The sequence below is a fragment of the Myotis yumanensis genome, unplaced genomic scaffold, assembly GCF_028538775.1.
Source record: "Myotis yumanensis isolate MYYU_CA2020_CCGP unplaced genomic scaffold, mMyoYum1.0.hap1 SCAF_20, whole genome shotgun sequence".
Taxonomy (NCBI): Eukaryota; Metazoa; Chordata; class Mammalia; order Chiroptera; family Vespertilionidae; genus Myotis; species Myotis yumanensis.
In genome coordinates this window covers 2,625,059-2,648,812 of record NW_027223771.1, presented here as the reverse complement: position 1 = coordinate 2,648,812, position 23,754 = coordinate 2,625,059, and the positions used below count along the sequence as shown (strand labels likewise).

The window sequence follows — 23,754 nt, the reverse complement described above, 5'->3', positions numbered from 1 at the left end:
GGACAGCTGATGGGGGAGCGGGCGGGGGGGGGGACCGTCCAGGCAGGTGCCCACCTTCCCAGGACCCCCTCCAGGGGTCTCACCTAGAACGGTTTGCACACTGAGCTTGGGATCGGGGCCAGACATAGAGGAGCCCAAAGAGAAAAGGCTGCCGGGAAGCATCGGCTGGAGCAGCTGAGAAAACTGCCTGAGAAACAGTCAGGGGGGAGCCCCGGGTGATCACACGGGTCTTTGTCTTTCTTGGCAAACCCTCACCCTCTCCCCCGCCCCCGCCCGCCACCTGGTCTCTTGCGTGTGGCAGGCGCCTGGTCGGTTTCTGATCATCAAGCCCTGAGCCAAGTCAGCAAAGTGTCCACTGACCCGGGAACCGGCTCGCCCCAAAGTGAGACGGATCTCGCTTAGATCCCGCCAGAGACCCCGCTGCTCTGGCCTCTGCTCTGGCCCATGCACTTCATTTTTTATTTATTTTGTTGTTGTGAATCCTCGCCTTGATCTTTTCGAGCAGCGGTTCTCAACCTGTGGGTCGCGACCCCTTTGGGGGCCGAACGACCCTTTCACAGGGGTTGCCTGAATGCATCCTGCAGATCAGATATTTACACGACGATTCATAACAGTATCAACATGACAGTTATGCAGTAGCCACGAAAATAATTTTATGGTTGGGGGTCACCACAGAATGAGGAGCTGTATGAAAGGGTCTCGGCATTAGGAAGGTTGAGAACCACTGTTTTAGAGAGCGTGGAAGAGAGAGGGAAAGACAGAGAGAAACATCGATGTAAGAGAAACACATGGATGGGTTGCCTCCTGCACGAGCCCCGACCAGGGCCCGGGCCGGGGAGGAGCCTGCCACCAAGGTACGTGCCCTTGACCGGAATCGAACCCGGGACCCTGCGGTCTGCAGGCTGACGCTCTATTCACTGAGCCTCGCCGGCCAGGGCCTGGGCCATGCACTTTAGAGCTCCTCCCCGCGACCCCTTCGCATGACCCTCCCCCAGCCCCAGTGCTCCCTAAAGGGTGAGGAGTCTGTCCTGCCATCGACACATGGCCATCCAGATCGATGCCCCCCTGTAGGCCATGCCCTCGGTACCAGGATGCCCAGAATTCCCTGCCCAAGTGGACCCACGCCACTTCCGGGACCGCTCGGTCTCTCCTCTGTCAGGGATCACGCCCCTGGTGTGAGCCACCCCGAGGCTCGAGGGAGAGGTTAAGGGGTGGCTGATGCGTGGGGTGTAGACAGAGCTGGGGTGTGAGGCTGGGAAGAACACAGTCCCCTCACAGAGCAAAGCAGCGGTGGGAAAAGAAGGGGTCCCGATACCGATGCCACACGCTGAGGGATCCGAGAAGTCTGCATTGGAACCCGGCTTTTCACTGTGAAAGGTGTCCCTGTCCCACGGGAAGCTAGAACGTAGTATTCTATTGCGCAACCTGTCCGCTTGATTTGTAACTCTTAAATATTTAGACCAGGGGTCCTCAAACTTTTTAAACAGGGGCCAGTTCACTGTCCCTCAGACCGTTGGAAGGCCGGACTATAGTTTAAAAAAAAAACTATGAACAAATTCCTATGCACACTGCACATATCTTATTTTGAAGTTAAAAAACAAAACGGGAACAAATACAATATTTGTATTTGCATGTGGCCCGCGGGCCGTAGTTTGAGGACCCCTGATTTAGACCGAGGGTCTCCACGTGTCCCCTTGCCCTGAGACCCACGGGTACGCAGTCCCTGGCTGGAACCCGTGGGGGAGGGGGGGTTGCCCACACAGGCACACGCCCGTTGCCCGGGAGCGGTTGAGAGCTTTAAAAAGTGCAGCACTGGGCACCATTCTCCCTCCCGGCCTTTCGCCTCTCAAACCACGCTGTGCTGTGGAGCATTCAAAGGGAGAATTGTGCGGAGGGGCCTGGTGGTGACTCCCCAGGACATGCAAAGGTTAGGGCTGGACCCCGGACATTCCTGGCTGCCCCGTGCCTGGCCCTGGCATGTGCCTGTCACCCACAAGCATCTGAAGCATGTTTATGTTCAACCTGCAGCCTGTCCCGGGGAAAGGCTCCCCTGAAGCTCCGATTCGGCATGAAAGGGGCCGTTTTTCCAAAAGCTGTTTTCTGTCCTGTTCCAGGGTGACCTTTACTTCTAACAGGATTGGGTGAACCACAGCAGCTTCCCTATGAAATCTCTCTATGATTTTTTTTAAATATGTTTTTCCTGATTTGGGGCAGAGAGAGAGCGAGAGATGAGAATCCGCTGCCTCCTGCACGCCCCCTACTGGGGATGGAGCCCGAAACCCGGGCCTGTACCCTGCCTGGGAATCGAACCAGCGACCTCTCTGTACATGAGATGGCGCTCAACCATCTGAGCCCTGTTGTCCAGGGCTTTATGATTTTTTTAAGGATCTGGTCATATCTCACCCCTACCCCCGCCTGCCTCTTTGTAGACCTAAATGTCAGGTCTTCTCTGATGCTTCCCCAACAGCAGAAGAGAATCACTTGTCCGCCGGCAAAGCCGGGATAAAGCCCAAGGCTGACCTCATCCTGGGAGGCACAGCTCTGAAATTTTGTGGATTTTTTTTTTCTTCCCCATAACGATGTTCCTACCCCCAAATAACTTTTCCCCACGTCTTGGAGTCAAGCTGTCACTCCAGGAAGTTGGTTCCTGTTTATCCGGTGGCTTGGCATCCCCTAAGGCACCTTAGTTTGAGAAACAAAGAGGTGGTCCTTTTTTTTTAAATACACTTTTATTGATTTCAGAGAGGAAGGGAGACGGGGAGAGAGATAGAAACATCAATGATGAGAGAGAATCGTTGATCGGCTGCCTCGTGCACGCCCCACACTGGGGATCAAGCCCACAACCCGGTGCCCTTGACCGGAATCGAACCCGGGACCCTTTGGTCCACAGGCGGACGCTCTGTCCACTGAGCCAAACCGGCCAGGGCCAGAGAGGTGGTCTTGACCCTGAAGTCCCCCATGCCCTCCTCGGCAACCCCTTTTCTGGCTCCATAGTTCCTGTCCTGAGGTGCAGACACCTGGGGTCTTGAGGAATGCTGCTCTGGGAGGGGTGTTGCAAGGATTTCTGGGAATTCCGTATGGCACAGGTGTGTCCCCAACACGGGCTCACTGGGTTCTGCCAGGGAAGGCTGGGTGGTCCTCTTGGGCACTAACAGGCCTCTCTCCCCCACAGACCCTGACAGCTCGCTGAGCGTCAGCATCCCCGAGCCGTCCCCTCTGCGGGTCCTCCTGGGGACCTCCCTCACCATCCCCTGCTACTTCATCGACCCCATGCACCCCGTGACCACCGCCCCCGCCACCGCGCCCCTCACCCCGAGAATCAAATGGAGCCGCATCTCCAAGGAGAAGGAGATGGTCCTGCTGGTGGCCACGGACGGGCAGGTGCGGGTCAGCGCCGCCTACCAGGACAAGGTCTCGCTGCCCAACTACCCGGCCATTCCCAGCGACGCCACCTTGGAAATTCAGAACCTGCGCTCCAACGACTCCGGGATCTACCGCTGTGAGGTCATGCATGGCATCGAGGACAGCGAGGCCACCGTGGAGGTCGTGGTGAAAGGTGAGAGTTGTCCCCGTCCCCAGGCTCCCTCCCAGGGATCCTGGTTCACCTGCAAAAAGAACCAAACACTGTCCTCCCCATGTGGACCCAGACAGGCTGGCTCTCAAACCCCAGCTCCTCCCCAAGCCCGTTTGCACCTCAGTCAACTGGACTTGGAGGGGAGTCCCTATTTCCTGGCTACCGTCTCATGGAAGTGGTGCTTTGCCACGATCCTGTGATTCCGTGGGCCGTGGGAGCATACCCATTGTACAGATAGGCTAACTGAGGTTGAGAGACTTGCCTCATGTCTCCCTGGACGTGAGCCGGAGCAGACTCCTGGCTCTTCATCCAGCTGTCTTTTCCCTCCCCCACCTCCCCACCCAGACCCCCACTCTCAGTCCCAGAAGCCAAAGAAAGGGTTGAAGACGCCCGGGTGCCCTGTCTCTCCATGGCACAGGGAGCATGGTCGTGTCCTTGGTTGGCTTCGATTGGCACCAGATGTTTCCTGTTGGGAGGCCCAGTCAAAGACAGTCCACTCCTGGGGGGTGTCACACACAGGGTTCCCACCAGGAATCCGCTGGGCTGAGGGTACCTGGGCCCTAAGGGTCTTTTCCCTGAAGCAAATGTGGGGCGGGGGGGATATAAGGAGACAGCTTTTATAGTTTCACGTAAAGAACTTTCTAGATGACTTCACTAGTCAGCTTAAGCAGACTAAAGTGTGTATGTGTCCAAAAAATGTAAGTGATCTTAACTCCACCGTGCAGTGCCTTTTAGATGATCCCCTTTCTATAAAGTCTTCACATTTTTGCATATGTATCATCTATATGATATAATGCTATGGAAATATACGTATATTATACGTGTTTTTCAAGGGGTATCTGATAGCTCTGTATTTTGTTATGGGAGTTGAAAGGAAAGAAGGTATTTTCCCTCAGAAATGAAAGTTACATAAAAAAAATACTTTTAAAGAATAAAATAAAATAAAAATTTTAAACAAAGAACTTTCTGATGATTAGATTTATCATGGGTGTTCATAGGTGTGAGGTAGTGAGTTCCCCGTGGCTGGGGGAGTCCCAGCAGAGGCAGAAAGACCACATGTGGAAAGGGGAGTCACGCATCAGCTAGAGCAGTGGTCAGCAAACCGCGGCTCGCGAGCCACATGCGGCTCTTTGGCCCCTCGAGTGTGGCTCTTCCACAAAATACCGACTTCTGCGCATGGGCCACGAAGTTTCAATCGCACTGTATGTGCTCGCCCGCACGTGGTATTTTATGGAAGAGCCACACTCCAGTGGCCAAAGAGCCGCATGTGACTCGCGAGCCGCAGTTTGCCGACCACTGAGCTAGAGGGTGGACCAGCTGACTGTGAGGCCCCTTTGACCACGGCCGTCCTTCTGTGAGGGCTTCGGTTTCGGGAAGCTGTGCCTGACCTGCTCTCCGGCCCCCGTCTGTCCCGCAGGCATCGTGTTCCATTACAGAGCCATCTCCACGCGCTACACCCTGGACTTCGACAGGGCGCAGCGGGCCTGCCTGCAGAACAGCGCCATCATCGCCACGCCCGAGCAGCTGCAGGCCGCCTACGAGGACGGCTTCCACCAGTGCGACGCTGGCTGGCTGGCCGACCAGACTGTCAGGTGAGCCCGCGGCCGCCGGCGGAGTGGGGTGGACAATGGCCTGGAACGGTGACCAGCCCTGAGCTGGTGCAACACCATGGCCAGCCGAGGGTGGGGGTGCCTTGGCCAACTCTACAGCAAGCAGCCGATGATCAACCCCGGGTCTTCGTTATTGTGTCCTGCACGGAGGGCGTGGCTGCGAGCAGCTCTGTCCTATGGGAGCATTCTCTCCAAGCAAATGACATGCACATCATCGTTCCCCACCAAAACTTAAACTATTTGGCCCGGCCGGTGTGGCTCAGTGTGGAGCACTGACCCATGAACCAAGAGGTCACGGGCTCGATTGCTGGTCAGGACACATGCCCAGGTTGCTGGCTTGAGCCCCAGTAGAGGGCATGCAGGAAGCAACCAGTCGATGTTTCTTTCCCTCTCCCTTCCTCTCTCTCTCAAATCAATCAAAATATTTTTTGGCCCTAGCTGGTTTGGCTCAGTGGCTAGAGCATCAGCCTGCGGACTGACGGGTCCCGGGTTCGATTCTGGTCAAGGGCACATGTCCGGGTTGCAGGCTCGATCCCCAGTGTGGGGCATGCAGGAGGCAGCCAGTCGATGATTCTCTCTCATCATTGATGTTTTCCTCTCCCTCTCCCTTCCTCTCTGAAATCGATAAAAATATATTTTTTAAAAATAATAAAATGAAATAAAAACTTTTTTTAAATTTAAAATAGTTGCTCTCTGGCCTTTTACAGAAAAGGTTTGCAGGCCCCTGATAGAATGTGTTTGGTGTCCATAAGTATTCAGTAAAGGGGCTGAATCTAATCACCAATAGCTATGAAAATACACAGTTCGGTAAAGCGGACGAAAAACCTATAAAAACAAACAGTCCACACATCCAGGGCGGACACGGGGAACACGCCTCAATGAGTCACCACTCCCTCCCTCACGGGAGGAGCCTGCAAGGGCACAGCCCCCCTCTGTCTCCTAGTGAATCACCCCACTTTGGGCTCCTGGCAGGTACCCCATCCACGTTCCCCGGGAAGGCTGCTACGGGGACAAGGACGAGTTTCCCGGAGTGAGAACCTATGGCATCCGCGACACCAACGAGACGTATGACGTGTACTGCTTCGCCGAGGAGATGGAGGGTGAGGCCGCCTGCCCCCTTCCCAGGGGCCCCCTTCGTGTCCCCCCTTCACCCTGCTGACACTCGGGATCTCACCCAGGGCACCCCCCACTTGACCCCCTCTGCCATGGGGAATAGAGGAAGGGGGACGGGAGAATGGGGACTCCAGGCCTCAGTCACCCCAGGCTCCTGCAAACTGGTGCCACCCCTGAGCCAAAGAGTGGTGGTCGCTGATCCCTCACCTAGGACTTCCCCTCCCAGCCAGGCCCCTCGCTGCTCTGACCAGCCACCACTGTCCGGCGTGGCTCAGTGGTTGAGTGTCCACCTAGGAACCAGGAGATCTAGGTTCGATTCCCAGTCAGGGCACATGTCCGGGTTGTAGGCTCCATCCCCAGTGTGGGGCGTGCAGGAGGCAGCCGATCCATGATTCTCTCTCATCATTGATGTTTCTATCTCTCTCTCCCTTTCCCTTCCTCTCTGAAATCAACAAAAAATGTATTTTTTTTTTTTTTTTAAAAAAGAATGCTCTGCCGAACCGGTTTGGCTCAATGGATAGAGCATTGGCCTTCGGACTGAAGGGTCCCAGGTTCGATTCCGGTCAGGGGCATGTGCCTTGGTTGCGGGCACATCCACAGTGGGGGGTGTGCAGGAGGCAGCTGATCGATGTTTCTCTCTCATCGACGTTTCTGACTCTCTATCCCTCTCCCTTCCTCTCTGTGAAAAATCAATAAAATATATTTTTAAAAATAAAAAATAAAATTAAATTAAAAAAAGAATGCTCTGGAGACCTGGAGGCACCACGGGCCAGGGGTGGGAGGGAGATCCTCACCCTGCCTCTGTGTCCTTCACAGGCGAGGTCTTCTATTCGACGTCTCCAGAGAAGTTCACCTTCCAGGAGGCTGCCAGCGAGTGCCGACGGCTGGGCGCCCGGCTGGCCACCACGGGCCAGCTGTACCTGGCCTGGCAGGGCGGCATGGACATGTGCAGCGCCGGCTGGCTGGCCGACCGCAGCGTGCGCTACCCCATCTCCAAGGCCCGGCCCAACTGCGGCGGCAACCTCCTCGGCGTCAGGACCGTGTACCTGCACGCCAACCAGACGGGCTACCCCGACCCCTCATCCCGCTACGACGCCATCTGCTACACAGGTGCGGTGGGGGGTGGGGGCCGGGGGCCGGGACGGGGGGGTCATGCCAGCAAAAGCGGGGCCCAGAGGAAGAGATCTGGGAACAGGGGGGTTGGTTTGTACCCCTTCAAGGGGTCACTGGGCACCTGAACCTCATGGTTTAGCAGCGCCCATTTCCACAGGCTCCTAGGAGAGCGAAGGTGCAGTGGCTGGAGGCTGCGGGGTATCCGGCCTGTCTCATGAGCCCAGAATGGGTTAAAAGCATGGGGTGGGGGCCGGGGGCCGGGACGGGGGGGTCATGCCAGCAAAAGCGGGGCCCAGAGGAAGAGATCTGGGAACAGGGGGGTTGGTTTGTACCCCTTCAAGGGGTCACTGGGCACCTGAACCTCATGGTTTAGCAGTGCCCATTTCCACAGGCTCCTAGGAGAGCGAAGGTGCAGTGGCTGGAGGCTGCGGGGTATCCGGCCTGTCTCATGAGCCCAGAATGGGTTAAAAGCATGGGTTTTAGAGTCTGCCACCTGCTACTGTGCAACCGTGGGAAAGCCAAGGCCTTGAGCCTCAGTTGTCTCATCCGTCTAATGCAGCGGTTCTCAACCTGTGGGTCGAGACCCCTTTGGGGGGTCGAACGACCCTTTCACAGGGGTCACCTAAGCCCATCGGAAAACACATATATAATTACATATTGTTTTTGTGATGAACCACTATGCTTTAATTATGTTTAATTTGTAGCAATGAAATTAGGGGTCACCACAACATGAGGAGCTGTATTAAAGGGTCGCGGCATTAGGAAGGTTGAGAACCACTGGTAATGGGAAGATGGTGGCACCACATAGAAGGTGGTGGGGCCTGACATTGAGACCGTGTCCCCACAGGGCGGTTCTGTAATCTGCCTTTGCAATGGGGTTCATTTAAAAGGGGGGCCAAAGTGTTGCTGAAAAGTGTGGGGGGATCCAGTATGACCCCCAATAAATTCAATAAAAAGGGAAAAAATAAATGGATTGTGTCAAAAAAAAAAAAAAAAAGAGTGGGGGAAAGTTTTGGCTATATTTTGAAAATTTAGACAAAAATATTTTTATCTTATATTGTACATCATCTAGGTAATAATTACTACTAAACGCTAATTCTTAGAGGGACAGAAAAAATGAATGACACAGAGTTGCATCCATTTTATGGCAACAGTGACATAGCTCCTTTCACGTTGCCCTCCACGGCCCAATCTTCCATGAAAAGCATTAGTTTTGCAAAAATGGTTAGGGTCTCCCCCAAAGCCTCTCTCGACCTTTCCATATCCTGACCACCCTTCTCGAAGTCGCCGCACGCTCATGGGTGGTCTCTTCATGAATGATTAGCTGGCTCGTTGCTGCCAGAAGCAGTAGTTCTCCCGTGTTTCATCCGTTTCCCGAGCTCCCGCATCTTCCGAGAGATTTCCCAGTTTCCCTTTACGGCAGATTTACATTGTCCCCATTAGCTGGTCAGCAAGGTGCTCAGCCAGTAGGTGAGCAGGCGGCTGGCATTGACCCGGAAGAGATGCTGGAGCTGTGAGAGGATTGGTTAATATCTTGTGCTATGACAGCTTTGCATTCTTTCGCAATCTGAAAACTGCGTGGTCTCCTATCCTATATAATAAAAGCGTAATATGCTAAGTGTCCGACCGTTTGGTCAACCGCTCGACCAGTCGCTATGATGTGCACTGACCACCAGGGGGCAGATGCTCCAACCGGTAGGGTAGCTTGCTGCTGGGGTCCTGCCAATTGGGACTGGGTGAGAGGGCCAGCCCTCCTGGGATCCCTCCCCGGCTGACAGCCAACCTCCTACCATCCTCCCCAACCCACTGACCCCCATGGGCCCTGATCGCGGGCCAGGCTGAGGGACCCTACCCGTGCACGAATTCGTGCACTGGGCCTCTAGTCATGAGGTAATCACATAGACGAGGACCCCAAAATGGACCCAGCAAGGTGCCAGGCACACAGTGGGTGCTTTCCTTCCCTTAGTGGAGAAGGAGATGGCGCCGATGCTCACCTCCCACCTCTCAGGCTCAGGATGAGCGGCTAACGCTTGCCTTTGTCCCTGTGCCCAGGTGAAGACTTTATCGATATCCCAGAAAACTTCTTCGGGGTGGGTGGCGAAGAGGACATCACCGTGCAGACGGTGACCTGGCCCGACGTGGAGCTGCCCTTGCCCAGGAACATGACGGAGGGCGAAGCCCGCGGCAACGTGATCCTCACGGTGAAGCCCATCTTCGGCGGCTCCCCCACGGCCCTGGAGCCCGAGGAACCCCTCACCTTGGCCCCCGACATAGAGGCCACCGCCTACCCTGAAGCTGAGAACGGCACTGGAGAGGCCACCAGGCCCTGGGCCTTTCCTGGGGCGTCCACGCCTGGCCTGGGCCCCTTCACCGGCGAGGACCTGGTGGTGCAGGTGACCGCAGCCCCGGGTGAAACCCAGGTCCCCGGGCAGCCACGATTGCCAGGGGGTAAGTGCCCACTCCTCAGGAGGCTGAAGGGGGGCCAGGTGGGAAGAACTTGGCCTGGGGGTGTCTTCCTTCAACAGGACCTAGGACAAGCCTCTCCTCTATGATTCGGTCCTTCTTATTTGTCAGATAAAGAAATAGGCCAGCCCTAGCTGGTTTGGCTCAGGGGATAGAGCATCAGCCTGTGGACCGAAGGGTCCCGGGTTCGATTCCAGTCAAGGGCACATGCCCAGGTTGCGGACTCAATCCCCAGTCGGGGGCATGCAGGAGGCAGCCGATCAATGATTTTCTCTCATCATTGATGTTTCTATCTCTCTCTCTCTCTCCCTCTCTCTCTGAAATCAATTTAAAAAAATTTTAAATAAGAATAAAATAGAACTTGAATTTCACTGTCCACATGGCCTGGGAATAGGATCAGAAGGCGGGGGTGAAGGGAGGCCATTCCTCAAGAAGTCAGGGCTCCCTCCACCCCCACGGAGAACCAGGCACCGTGGGCCACCGGCATTGTGGCACCCGGTCCATGCCCTGAGCCCGCTCTGTCTCTCCTTCTCTCCCTGTCCTCCCCGCCCAGGGGTCGTGTTCCACTACCGCCCCGGCTCTGCCCGCTACTCACTGACCTTCGAGGAGGCACAGCAGGCCTGCCTGCGCACCGGGGCGGTCATCGCCTCGCCCGAGCAGCTCCAGGCCGCCTACGAAGCAGGCTACGAGCAGTGTGACGCCGGCTGGCTGCAGGACCAGACCGTGAGGTGAAGGCCCGGCCGGGCTCCCCTCCCAGCCCCTGCCCAACCTGGAGCGGTCAGGCTAGGGGAGCCAGAGCCTGGCCCTGCACCCAGGGCAGAGAGGGCACCTTAATTAATTAACCAGTGACTCCTGGCTGCTCCCTTAATTGCTCCCCCAGAATCGAAGCATATTCAGAGAGTGTGGCATTAAGTCCTAGGTCAGCATCAGCCTGGGGACTGAAGGGTCCTGGGTTCGATTCCTGGTTGGGGCACATGCCCGGATTGTGGGCTTGATCCCCCGTAGGGGGCGTACAGGAGGCAGCCAATCAGTGATTCACTCTCATCATTGCTGTTTCTATGTCTCTCTCCCTCTCCCTTCCTCTCTGAAATCAATAAAAATATATTTTTTTGAAGTCTTAGGTCAGTGGTCGGCAAACCGTGGCTCGCGAGCCACATGCGGCTCTTTGGCCCCTGGAGTGTGACTCTTCCACAAAATACCACGTGCGGGCACGCATGTACAGTGCGATTGAAACTTTGTGGCCCAGGCGCAGAAGTCGGTATTTTGTGGAAGAGCCACACTGAAGGGGCCAAAGAGCCGCATGTGGCTGGTGAGCTGCAGTTTGCCGACCACTGTCCTAGGTCATTTCCCCCATCCTCAAGCCCCCCAGTCCCTTCCAGCTTGACCCAATGCTATTCCATGCAGTGGGCTCCCTTCTGAAGCCAGGAATCCCCCAGCGGTCCCCAAACCTTGCGCCTAGTATAAGGGGCTTCTTCATGGTTTGAATCCCTCCGAAGACCTTCCCTGCCCGAGTTCCCAGCCAGCCTCACCCAGCAGCCCCCAACTCTCCTCGCACCTTCCTTTGCAGATACCCCATTGTGAGCCCGAGAACCCCGTGTGTGGGTGACAAGGACAGCAGCCCGGGGGTCCGGACCTACGGTGTGCGCCCACCATCAGAAACCTATGATGTCTACTGCTACGTGGACAAGCTCGAAGGTACAGGCCGTATTCTCATATTTTGGGCCCCAGATGGGCAGAGGGGCTGTTGGGGAGACGCAAAAAAGAAGGGGGAAAGCCATCATCCTCCCACCCCCACATTTGTGGATAAATAAATCCATTTTTTAAAATATCTACCTACCATCTGCCTCCTGGAGAGTCCCAATGCCCACGACCAAATCAAAGGCTCTGAGAAGTCCTGCAGTGAAACAAACAACAACAAAAAACTAGCTGGTGTGGCTCAGTGGATAGAGCGTCAGCCTGTACAGACTGAAGGGTCCCGGGTTCGATCCGGTCGAGGGCACATGCCCAGGTCGCGGACTCATCCCCAGTCGGGGGCGTGCAGGAGGCAGCCGATCCATGATTCTCTCTCATCATTGGTGTTTCTATCTCTCCCTCTCCCTTCCTCTCTGAAATCAATAAAGATATATTTTTTAAAAATAAATACATACATACATACATAAGCAAGCTAGGAAGGAGGCCCAGAGGTAGTGTAAGTGACCAACCCTTCCCAGTTTGGCTGCAACTTTGCCGGTTTCAGCACTGAAAGTTCCCAACTCCTAGGACACCCCAGTGGCACCCTATTCCCCAGTGTCCCGGAAGATCTAAGGGGGGAGTGGTCAAAAATTTCGACTGGACAGGGTGTTTAACCGGTGCCTGCCATGGCAGGTGTCCCACCCCTGCTGGGGGGCGGGTGTGGGCAGAGGTAGCCCCGCCCGTGGGTGAGCAGGGCCCGCCCTGGCTGTGGGCGTGAAGGGTCACCCTTGCCCCCGGCCTCTACCCCCAGGGGAGGTGTTCTTTGTCACGCGCCCGGAGCAGTTCACCTTCCAGGAAGCCCTGGAGTTCTGTGAATCCCAGAACGCCACGCTCGCCTCCACCGGCCAGCTGTACGCCGCCTGGAGCCTCGGCCTGGACAAGTGCTACGCCGGCTGGCTGGCCGACAGCAGCCTCCGCTACCCCATCGTCACCCCTCGGCCGGCCTGTGGCGGGGACAAGCCAGGCGTGAGGACTGTCTACCTCTACCCCAACCAGACAGGCCTCCTGGACCCACTGTCCCGGCACCACGCCTTCTGCTTCCGAGGTAGGTGTTCTCCCCGCTCCTCCTGCCCCCACTTCTGCCTGGGGGGTGACTCCCCGGGGCTGAGCCCTCTTGGCCCTGTCCACTCCCCCTGTCCATCTAAACAAGAAAGAAAACGTCAGTCTGCCTAGGGGAGGGGCAGCTCGGGAGCTAGCGTGACCTTGGGCTTTGACCCCAAGGCAAATGCATCCTGCAGCGGTTCTCAACCTGTGGGTCTCGACCCCTTTGGGGGTCGAAGGACCCTTTCACAGGGGTCGCCTAAGACCATCGGAAAACACATATGTAATTACATATTGTTTTTGTGATTAATCACTATGCTTTCATTATGTTCATTGTAACAATGAAATTGGGGGTCACCACAACATGAGGAACTGTATGAAAGGGTCGCGGCATTAGGAAGGTTGAGAACCACTGTGCTAAGGCAAGCATGTCAAACTCACAGGCTCACACGGGCCAAATAAATATGGTTTAAGTGTACGTGGGCCACAAAACAGCAAAAGCTTCCATTTTCATAGAAACGTAGGTTTATTTCGATAGAGACATGCTGAATACAAAGGGCTGAAACAAATGAGTCATCGTTAACATAAAATCATAGAACATTTTAATAAAAATTAATATTTTTTCTTGAACATTCACTTACCAGACACTGAATAACTGCACAAATGAATAAGCGTAATGCAAATAAACCTATTTTTCTTGTTCTCCGAAAGCAAAATATTTCCTGTGGCGCACACCAAACACGTCAGTCCAAGATGAATGACGTGGCCATCAGCTGCTAAAATATTTATTCGCTGCCGGTACTAGTAGAGAGAAATGGTGCGCCTGTGCATAAGGCGTGTAAGGGAAATGAATGCAACACGATGACAGTAATCAGTGATTAGTGAACATTGTAGTTCGTTATTAATGAGTGGAGGCCCAGTGCACGAAATTCATGCGCTGGGGGCGGGAGTCCCTCAGCCCAGCCTGTGCCCCCTTGCAGTCCAGGACCCCTCGCACCTTACTGTCCACCTGCAGCGGAGGCAGGAGAGGCTCCCGCTGTGAGCCCGGTTTCTGGCTGAACAGAGCTCCCCCTGTTGGAGCACACTGACCACCAGGGGGCAGCTCCTGCATTGAGCGTCTGCCCCCTGGTGGTCAGTGCATGTCATAGCGACCGGTCGTTCTGCAGGTCATTCCGCCATTTGGTCAGTTTGAATATTAGGGTTTTATTATATAGGATTATGTATAACAGGACATTGTAAAAATTAAGTTACAAAATTTTTATTAAAACGTTTCTTACATACCGTCCTATTGGCTGGGCCACAAAAATATTTGTTGTGGGCCACATGTGGCCCATGGGCCAAGAGTTTGACATGCTTGCTCTAAGGTTTCCCAGAGATAAGGAGAGAGAAGTGAGTAAGAACCTGGGCTCTGAATTCAGGCTGACCTGAATTTTAATTATGATTCTGCTGCTTAGTAGCTGTGTGACTCTGGGCAAGTCACTTAACTTCTCAGTTCCTCTGTTTCATCTTTAAAATCATGATATGGCTGAGGATTAACTGAGATAGTGCACTGAAAACACTTGACAGAGTGCCTGGGACATAGTAAATGCTCAATAAATGGTAGCTTTGCTGTCATAAATAATTTGTACACAAATCAAATTCTCTCCTGCTTGAAAGTATTTTCATGATGAGTTTAGTCAAATTATTCTATTGCCTAAACATCAACAACTTATTTTTTTAATATGTTTTCATTGATTTCAGAGAGGGAGAGGGAGAGAGAGCTAGAAACATCAATGATGAGAGAGAATCATGGATCCGCTGCCTCGTGCACGCCCCACACTGGGGATCGAGCCCACAACCCAGGCATGTGCCCTGACCGGGAATCGAACCATGACCTCCTGGTTCATAGGTGGACACTCAACCACTGAGCCACGCCAGCCGGGCAGCAATTCATGCTTTTAATTGACCCATGACACTGAGGGCATGCTGCCAGATACGTGGTTGGGTTCAAACTTCTGCCACTTAAAAGCCATTGACTCTGGGCAAGTCACTTAATTCTGTGTCTTCGTTTCCTCATCTGTAAGTGACATAGAGTATCTCTCTCTTATGGTGATTATGAGATAAAATGCTCTGGTATACATAATACCTTTAAACCATGCCTGGCATCCTATATAATAAAGGGTAATATGCAGCCCTAACCGGTGTGTCTCAGTGGATAGAGTGTCAGCCTGTGGACTGAAGGGTCCCAGGTTCGATTCCAGTCAAGGGCGCATGTACCTTGGTTGTGGGCACATCCCCAGTAGAAGGTATGCAGGAGGCAGCTGATCGATGTTTCTCTCTCATCAATGTTTCTAACTCTCTATCCCTCTCCCTCCCTCTCTGTAAAAAATCAATAAAAATATATTTAAAAAATAAATAAATAAAAATAAAAGGGTAATATGCAAATTATCCCATCAACCAGGAATTCAACCCGAGTTCGACCAGGGGGTGGGGCCGGCCCACCAACTGCCCGGGACCCCTCCCCGCTGGCCAGTCCAGCCCAATGGGGGCCCGATCAGGGCGGGCCCACTGGACCCCACCAGTGCACGAATTCATGCACCAGGCCTCTAGTGTATAATAAATTCTGTAGGAGAGATGCCCCATACCACCCTGAAATAAAGTGCCAGTGGCATGTGCATATTGAGAGTGTAGTTGCTGCAAAACAGCTCTTATTAATTGAGGAGGTCAAAAGTGATCTCTCCACCCCAGCCACAGGGGCTCAGTGGTTGAACATTGACCTATGAACCAGGAGGTCACGGTTCAATTCCCAGTCAGGGCACATGGCCTGGTTGCAGGCTTGATCCTGGATCGTGCAGGAAGCAGCCAATCAATGATTCTCTCTCATCATTGATGTTTCTATCTCTCTCTCCCTCTCCTTTCCTCTCTGAAATCAATAGAAAATATATATTTTTTAAACTGATCTCTCTGGATTGCTAGGTGGAAGTGGGGGGTCGAGGCCCAAAAAGGCGCGTGCACAGGCCTGGCTCACCTCAGACTCCCCTGGTTGCCCTCGAGAAGGACCAGCTGGGGTGGGGCACTGGTGAGAAGGAACCCTCACCCCCACATCTCTTCTAGGTGTCTCAGCTGCACCCTCTCCCGGAGAAGATCGGGGTGGCACGCCCACACCCCCCTCAGACGTGGAGGACTGGATCACCCCCCAAGTGGGACCCGGCGTGGCTGCTGTCCCCTCAGGGGAGGAGACCACTGCAGTCCCAGACTTCACCATGGAGCCGGAAAACCACACGGAATGGGAACGGGCCTACACCCCCGCGGGCACCTTGCCGCTGCCAGGTCTGTGTGGCCTTCCCGGCCTCGGGGGGCTGGGTTCAGAGGAATGATTCTCACACCCCATCGAGCAGCAGCATCGTGGGGGTGCTGGGCCCGCCCCGGAGTCTGATTCCGTGGGGCTGGGGTGGGGTCTGAGAATTGGCTTTTCTACCAAGCTGTCCGGTGGCGCTGGTGCTTCTGGTCCAGGGACCACACTTGGAGAACCACGGGTTTAGATACGGATGTGCAAGTACTTGAAGGGTGACCTTGATTGCCCTCCGGGAAAGCCAGGCCCCCACACCCAGTGGGTTGTGTGGATGGCACCCCCTAAGTTAGGGAGGTTCTCAACCTCCCTAATGCCGCGACCCTTTAATACAGTTCCTCATGTTGTGGTGACCCCCAACCATAAGATTATTTTCGCTGCTACTTCATACCTGTTGGACCACGTGCTACTGTTATGAATCGTAATGTCAATATCTGATATGTAGGGTGTATTTTCATTGTTCGCGACCCATAGGTTGAGAACCGCTGCAAATCTCACAAAGCCAGGCCCCCCACACCCAGTGGGTTGTGTGGATGGCACCCCCCAAAATCCCGCAAAGCACAGCCTGAGGGCGCTGGGGAGTTTCTCGGTCTCCCTCTTTCCCCCCTTTCCCCTTTCTTTCCAGAGACACTGTGCAAGGTTCCATTAGAAAATGTCTGAACACATCTCTGAGCTCTTGAAATAAAATAAAAAAATTTTTTAATATTTTTATTGATTTCAGGGAGGAAGGCAGAGGGAGAGAGAGATGGAAATATCAATGATGAGAGAGAATCATGGATCGGCTGCCTCCTGCGTGCCCCACACTGGAGATCAAGCCCGCAACTCAGGCATGTGCCCTTGACCGGAATCGAACCCGGGACCCTTCAGTCCGCAGGCCGACGCTCTACCCACTGAGCCAAACCAGCCGGGGCAAAGAAAAATTTTACTGTGAAGGGAATGGAATTGGGCTGCTCTGCATGAGCTTAAAATGGGCAGAGTTACTAAATCCCCACCTTGTCTTTCTTCCTCTCGTCCTCCAGGGGTCCCTCCTACGTGGCCTCCCACTAGCACAGCCACAGAGGAGAGCACAGAAGGCCCTTCTGCTACAGAAGTGCCCTTGGCCTCGGAGGAGCCAGCCCCCTCAGAAGAGCCATCCCCTTCAGAGACGCCATCCCCCTCGGAGATGCCAGCCCCCTCCCAGGAGCCGCTGTTCACACCTTCACCCCCAGTGCCCAGTGGGACGGAGCTGCCGGGCTCCGAGGAGGCATCCGGGGCACCGGAAGTCAGTGGTGACTTCTCAGCCAGTGGAGAAGCTTCAGGACACCCGGACGCCAGTGGGCAGCCCTCGGAAGACCTTGACTCCAGTGGTGTCACCTCGGCCGCGGGCTCAGGCCTACCTGTGGGAAGTGGACTGGCCTCGGGGGAGGAAGATAGAGTTACGTGGTCCAACACTTCTCACGTTGGGGGGCTGCCTTCCGGGGGGGAGGGTCTAGAAGGCTCTGCCTCCGGAGTAGAGGACCTGGGTGGACTTCCTTCTGGAGGTGAGACTCATCCAGAAGGTTCTGCCTCTGGAGTAGAGGACCTGGGTGGACTTCCTAGTGGAGGTGAGAGTCATCTGGAGACGTCTACCTCTGGAGTAGACCTGGGTGGACTTCCTTCTGGAGGTGAGCCTCATCCAGAAAGTTCTACCTCTGGAGTAGACCTCGGTGGACTTCCTTCTGGAGGTGAGACTCATCTAGAAAGTTCTACCTCTGGAATAGACCTGGGTGGACTTCCTTCTGGAGGTGAGACTCATCTAGAAGGTTCTGCCTCTGGAATAGAGGACCTGGGTGGACTTCCTTCTGGAGGTGAGACTCATCCAGAAAGTTCTACCTCTGGAGTAGACCTGAGTGGACTTCCTTCTGGAGGAGAGATTCATCCAGAAAGTTCTACCTCTGGAGTAGACCTGAGTGGACTTCCTTCTGGAGGAGAGATTCATCCAGAAAGTTCTACCTCTGGAGTAGACCTCGGTGGACTTCCTTCTGGAGGTGAGACTCATCTAGAAGGTTCTGCCTCTGGAATAGAGGACCTGGGTGGACTTCCTTCTGGAGGTGAGCCTCATCCAGAAAGTTCTACCTCTGGAGTAGACCTGAGTGGACTTCCTTCTGGAGGAGAGATTCATCCAGAAAGTTCTGCCTCTGGAGTAGAGGACCTGGGTGGACTTCCTTCTGGAGGAGAGATTCATCCAGAAAGTTCTGCCTCCGGAGTAGAGGACCTCGGTGGACTTCCTTCTGGAGGAGAGGGTCTAGAGACTTCTGGTTCTGGACCCGAGGACCTCAGCGGGTTGCCTTCTGGAAAAGAAGACTCGATCGGGTCAGCTTCTGGAGACTCGGGCCTGGGCGGGATACCTTCTGGAGCTCTCGGAAGCGGGCAGGCTCCGGAAGCCAGTGGCCTTCCCTCTGGGTTCAGCGGTGAGTATTCTGGCACGGACCTCGGAAGCGGCCCCTCCTCTGGCTCTCCGGACTTCAGTGGGCTTCCCTCGGGGCTCCCGACGGTCTCCCTGGTGGATACCACGCTGGTGGAAGTGGTCACAGCCGCCACAGCGAGTGAGCTGGAGGGGCGAGGCACCGTCGGCGTGAGCGGCGCTGGCGAGGTATCCGGGCTGCCCTTCAGCGAGCCGGACGTGAGCGGGGGCTTGAGCGGGTTCCCTTCGGGAGCTGAACTCAGCGGCCAGCCATCGGGATCCCCCGACATCAGCGGGGAAACATCTGGATTCTTTGGTGTCAGTGGGCAGCCATCGGGATTCCCTGACCTTGGCGGGGGGACATCCGGGCTCTTCGAGCTCAGTGGGCAGCCGTCGGGGTTTCCGGAGGAGACGTCTGGAATGGCCGAGCTTAGTGGGCAGTCCTCCGGACAGCCAGGTGTCAGCGGAGAAGCTTCTGGAGATCTTGGCAGCGGCCCCCCGTTTGGCATGACCGACCCGAGTGGAGAAACGTCTGGGGTCCCTGACCTCAGTGGGCAGCCCTCGGGGTGGCCCGGGTTCAGCGGGGCCCCCTCGGGGATCCCCGACCTGGTTTCTGGCGCCGCGAGTGGCAGCGGGGACGCTTCTGGCGTTACGTTCGTGGACAGCACCTTTGTGGAGGTGACCCCAACTCCGTTTAGGGAAGAAGAAGAAGGCTTGGGGTCCGTGGAACTCAGCGGCCTCCCTTCTGGGGAGACGGATCTCTCGGGCACCTCCGGGACGGTGGATGTCAGCGGACAGTCATCCGGGGCCATCGCCTCCAGCGGGTTTCCGTCGCAGCTTCCAGAATTCAGCGGCCTGCCCAGCGGAGCCGCCGAGGTCAGTGGGGAGGCCTCCGGCGCCGAGGTGGGGAGCGGCCTGCCCTCCGGAGCCTACGACGGCAGCGGACTTCCATGGAGCTTCCCCACCGTCTCACTCGTCGACAGGACTTTGGTGGAATCTGTAACCCAGCCTCCGACGGCCCAAGAAGCAGGGGAGGGGCCTTCGGGCATTCTGGAACTCAGCGGCGCCCATTCCGGAGCGCAGGACGTGTCTGGAGACCATTCTGGACTGTCGGACCTCAGCGGGCTGCAGTCCGGGCTGGGGGAGCCCAGCGGTGAGCCTTCGAGTACCCCGTATTTCAGTGGGGACTTTTACGGCTCCACGGATGCCAGTGGGGCGTCTTCTGCAGCCACGGGCACCAGCGGGGAAGCCTCGGGACTGCCCGAGGTCACTCTGATCACTTCTGAATTCGTGGAGGGTGTCACGGAACCAACTGTTTCCCAGGAACTCGGCCAGAGACCGCCTTTGACACACACCCCCCAGGTTTTTGAGTCCAGCGGAGAAGCCTCGACATCGGGGGACCTCAGTGGAGCCACGCCAAGCTTCCTCGGGTCTGGGGTCGAGGCATCATCGGTCCCAGAATCCAGCAGCGAAACGTCTGCCTCTCCTGAGGCTGGGGTGGAGGCGTCTGCTGCTCCTGAGGCCAGCGGGGTGGCCTCGGGGACCCCTGATCTGGGTGAAACCACCTCCGCCTTCCACGAAGCTGACCTGGAGGGAGCCTCAGGCCTGGGAGTGAGCGGCCGCCCCTCCACCTTCCAGGAAGGGCCCACGGAGGGCTCCACCCCGTCGGGAATGAGTGGAGAGTCGGCCACCACCTACGGTGTGGCCACAGAGACCTCGGGCTGGCCTTCGGCCACTCCCGGGGCTTCTGGAGACGGGCCAGAAATCAGCGGGGACCCATCTGGTCACCCCTCGGGGCTGGGTGTTGTCGTGGGCACCAGCGTCCCGGAGTTTGAATGGACCCAGCAGCCCCAGCGCCCTGCAGAGGCGAATCTGGAAATGGAGTCCTCAAGCCCCGTGCACTCGGGAGAAGAGGCCCAAACGGCCGAAACAGCCGTCTTCCCAACGGACGCTTCTTCCATCCCAGCTCCGACAGAAGGGACCGAAGGATCGGAGGCAACCACTGCAGGTATGGCTGACATCTCTTTTTCCTTTCGATGTGTTTGGCTAGTTCAGATGGTAGCAGAGTAGGAGGCGGTGTAGATTCAAGTCTCTGAGCACAGCTCCCCAAGAGATGAGCTGTGCAGCCTCAGGCAAGTTTCTTAACCTCTCTGGTCCTCACCCGTGAAATGGGAATAGGACCAGGGAAGATGAAACAGCATGTAACTATATATAAAACAAGCACTGAGCATCAGAGTAGGCACACAGGACACACTCATAGAGGTCAGTGATTGTGCCCTGGCCAGTTTGCTTCAATGGATAGAGCGTCGGCCTGTGGACGGAAGGGTCCCAGTTTCAATTCTGGTCAAGGGCACGTACCTCGGTTGCAGGCTTGATCTCCGGCCCTGGTGGGAGCATGTGCAGAGGCAACCAATGGATGTGTCTCTCTCACATCGATGTTTCTCTCTGTGTGTGTCTCCCTCCTCCTCTCTGTAAAAATCAATGGGAAAATATCCTCAGGTGAGGATTAACAACAAAAAAAGATTAGTGATGGTTACCATTAGAGTGAAGTTACATCTTGAGAACATTGATGTATGAACCTGATTATGTGTCTTTGGCACAGAGAGAGGGAACGATGGCTATGGGTCAAGCATGTCAAACTCGCGGCTGGCGGGCTGCAGACTTCAATAAAGCAAGTTTGACGTGCTTGAATAGTGCTGGAAATTGTGCTCCTGGCCCCTTCCCATGAGTGAGTGTGGGATGACAGAATGAACCCCCTGGTGGCCTTTATGCCCAAATATTTACTTTGTGCAGGGTTCAAACCAGCACAATTTAAGGAATGATGAGGTGTCCTTTGGGCTGAGTCCTGACTTGAGCCCCGGGGTCCCCACCCCGACCCCAGTCCAAGGGACTCCTCCGGACTGTAGTGACTGTCGCACCTTAGCAGCATCCCAGCACCGGGCACCCGCAGCTGAGCCTTCCCCCCACTTTTGTTCTGGGGTCCCTTGCACATTGCTGTGTGCCCAGGCCCGGGTACCAGGGCCAGGTGTCCAAGAGGCGCCCCAGAAACACGCTGACCCCAAGTCAGCCTCATGAGCTTACAGGACCTCATGCCCCAACCTCGGGGTCTCAGAGGCTGCACCGCACCCCACGCGGCCAGCTGCTGGGTGCTTAGCCTCTGCCCGGGGGGTGCAGCCCGGGCCAGGTCCTGCGGCGAGGATCCCTGTGGCCCTGGGACCTGCCAGGAGACACAGGGGCACGTCCTATGCCTGTGCCCCCCTGGCCACACTGGCAAGCACTGCGATGTAAGTGAGACCCTCATGGCGCGGGGAATACAGGCAGGGGAGGGTGGGGACCACCGAGGTCACCTGAGGCTCAGGCTGCTCAGACTACCTGAGACTAGAAGCCACATCTTTCTAGAGCAGCGGTTCTCAACCTGTGGGTCGCGACCCCTTTGGGGGTCGAACGACCCTTTCACAGGGGTCGCCTAAGACCATCGGAAAACACATATATCATTACATATTGTTTTTGTGATGAATCACTATGCTTTCATTATGTTCAATTTGTAACTGAAAATACATCCTGTATATCAGATATTTACATGACGATTCATAACAGTAGCAACATGACAGTTATGAAGTAGCAACGAAAATAATTTTATGGTTGGGGGTCACCACAACATGAGGAACTGTATTAAAGGGTCACAGCATTAGGAAGGTTGAGAACCACTGTTCTAGGGCATCGTTCTACATGGCGGTTTAGGAGAAAAAAGTCAAGCTAAGTAATGAAATGGAGAAGTATATAGTTAGTGTAGCCCATGGTGGTTTGAGGAGCGGAATGCGAAATGTACTTGAATTGGTTTTTTTTTTCCTTTTAAAATATATTTTTATTGATTTTAGAGAGGAAGGGAGAGGGAGAGAGAGAGAGAGAAACATCAATGATGCGAGAGAATCATTAACTGGCTGCCTCCTGCATGCCTCACACTGGGGATGGGGCTTGCAACCCGGGCATGTGCCCTTGACTGGAATCGAACCCGGGACCCTTTAGTCCTCAGTCCAGTGCTCTGCCCGCTGAGCCAAACCAACTAGGACATGTGCTTGAATTTTGAAGATAGAAGTTGAGACTTCAAAGAAATGTTGAATGAGGGTGTGTGTTGGGGATCGCCGGTCACGCCCCGTGGTCCCTGTGGGGACACTCGGAAGGCGTATTGCGCATCATGGAGGGCAGACCTCTCCGAGGAAAGTCCCTGCGCGCGTGGGTCTGGGTGGGGTTGGGGTCCCCTTCGTGCCCTGCAGGAAATGACGCAGAGCTTGTCCCCGAGCTCCGGGATGCACGGCTGGCTTCAGGTCCGGTGTGATCCAGCACCTCATTCTTAGCAGCCCCTTCCCCAACCTGATACTGAAAGCAAACGTGTGACCCTGGTATCAGAAGTCACAGCGCGCGTCCCCGAGCCCCTGACATTAGAAGTAGGTGACAGTGGACCTTAACTAATCTCATGTAAGGACAGCCTTTCTCTAATCACGTCTTTTATTTGTTTATATATATTTTCAATTGATTTCAGAGAGGACGAGAGAGAGAGAGAGAAAAGAAGAGAGAGATAGAAACATCAATGATGAGAGAGTCATGGATCGGCTGCCTCCTGCATACCCCCTCCTGGGGATGGAGCCCACCACCCGGGCATGTGCCCTGACCGGGAATCGACCCGTGACCTCCTGGTTCATAGGTCGATGCTCTACCCCCTGAGCCACACCGGCTGGGCTCTGACCATGTCTTTTAAAAAGGCTTTCTTCCCAGACAGCTTTGTGAGTAGCGTGGTCACTTCACCTGTCCCCTTACCTGGTCACATGACGCAGTGACCTTCCTGCCACAGGCCTGTTGGGGGGATCATGTGTGTGAGATGTAGCATGTGTCTCAGGGGAGATTCCTGAGACATCATGGGTCCCTCTCTTTCCTCTCTTCCTTCAAGTCATCTGCCCGTTGCCCACAGCCCTCCCCGTCCCCACCCGCCGCCACCTTGTCTGGGGCCCCCTCTCTGCGCTCGCTCACAGCGGGGCCGGCCCCACTCCTTCTCATGGTTCCAGAAGATGAGCAATGTCCTAACTGCCCTTCACAGAATGAGGTGGCCATGCAGGGCCAGGGCAGCCGTAAAAAGCTCCGCCCGGGGCTATCGGCCCTCTTCCTCGGGCCGGGGATGCTGACTCGCAGCCTCCCTGAACCCCCCACCCCCCCCGAGACACCCACAGGCTGTCTGGGCTCCAGGACGGTCGCCCTTCCTTCCCTCCTCGTGTGTGAACCCAGGGGCCTTGCACAAGGCCCTCTGAGCCCTGGAACCGGCTCCTTGAGTTGTACAGCCCCCCCTTCGCCCCCCCCCCCTAATTTC

At 55.4% G+C, this 23,754-nt stretch overlaps 1 protein-coding gene across 1 annotated transcript in view; it reads left to right on the top strand.

Annotated features, from left to right (window-relative positions):
- Positions 1 to 23,754, top strand: part of ACAN (aggrecan) — a 61,899-nt gene that overhangs the window by 26,082 nt on the left and 12,063 nt on the right. The window contains 12 exon segments of the mRNA XM_070400378.1: positions 3,173 to 3,556; positions 4,992 to 5,166; positions 6,157 to 6,284; positions 7,114 to 7,407; positions 9,463 to 9,858; positions 10,427 to 10,601; positions 11,441 to 11,568; positions 12,356 to 12,649; positions 15,739 to 15,954; positions 16,993 to 17,799; positions 17,980 to 18,042; positions 18,103 to 20,403. Of these exon segments, the coding sequence (XP_070256479.1) occupies positions 3,173 to 3,556; positions 4,992 to 5,166; positions 6,157 to 6,284; positions 7,114 to 7,407; positions 9,463 to 9,858; positions 10,427 to 10,601; positions 11,441 to 11,568; positions 12,356 to 12,649; positions 15,739 to 15,954; positions 16,993 to 17,799; positions 17,980 to 18,042; positions 18,103 to 20,403 (5,361 nt within the window).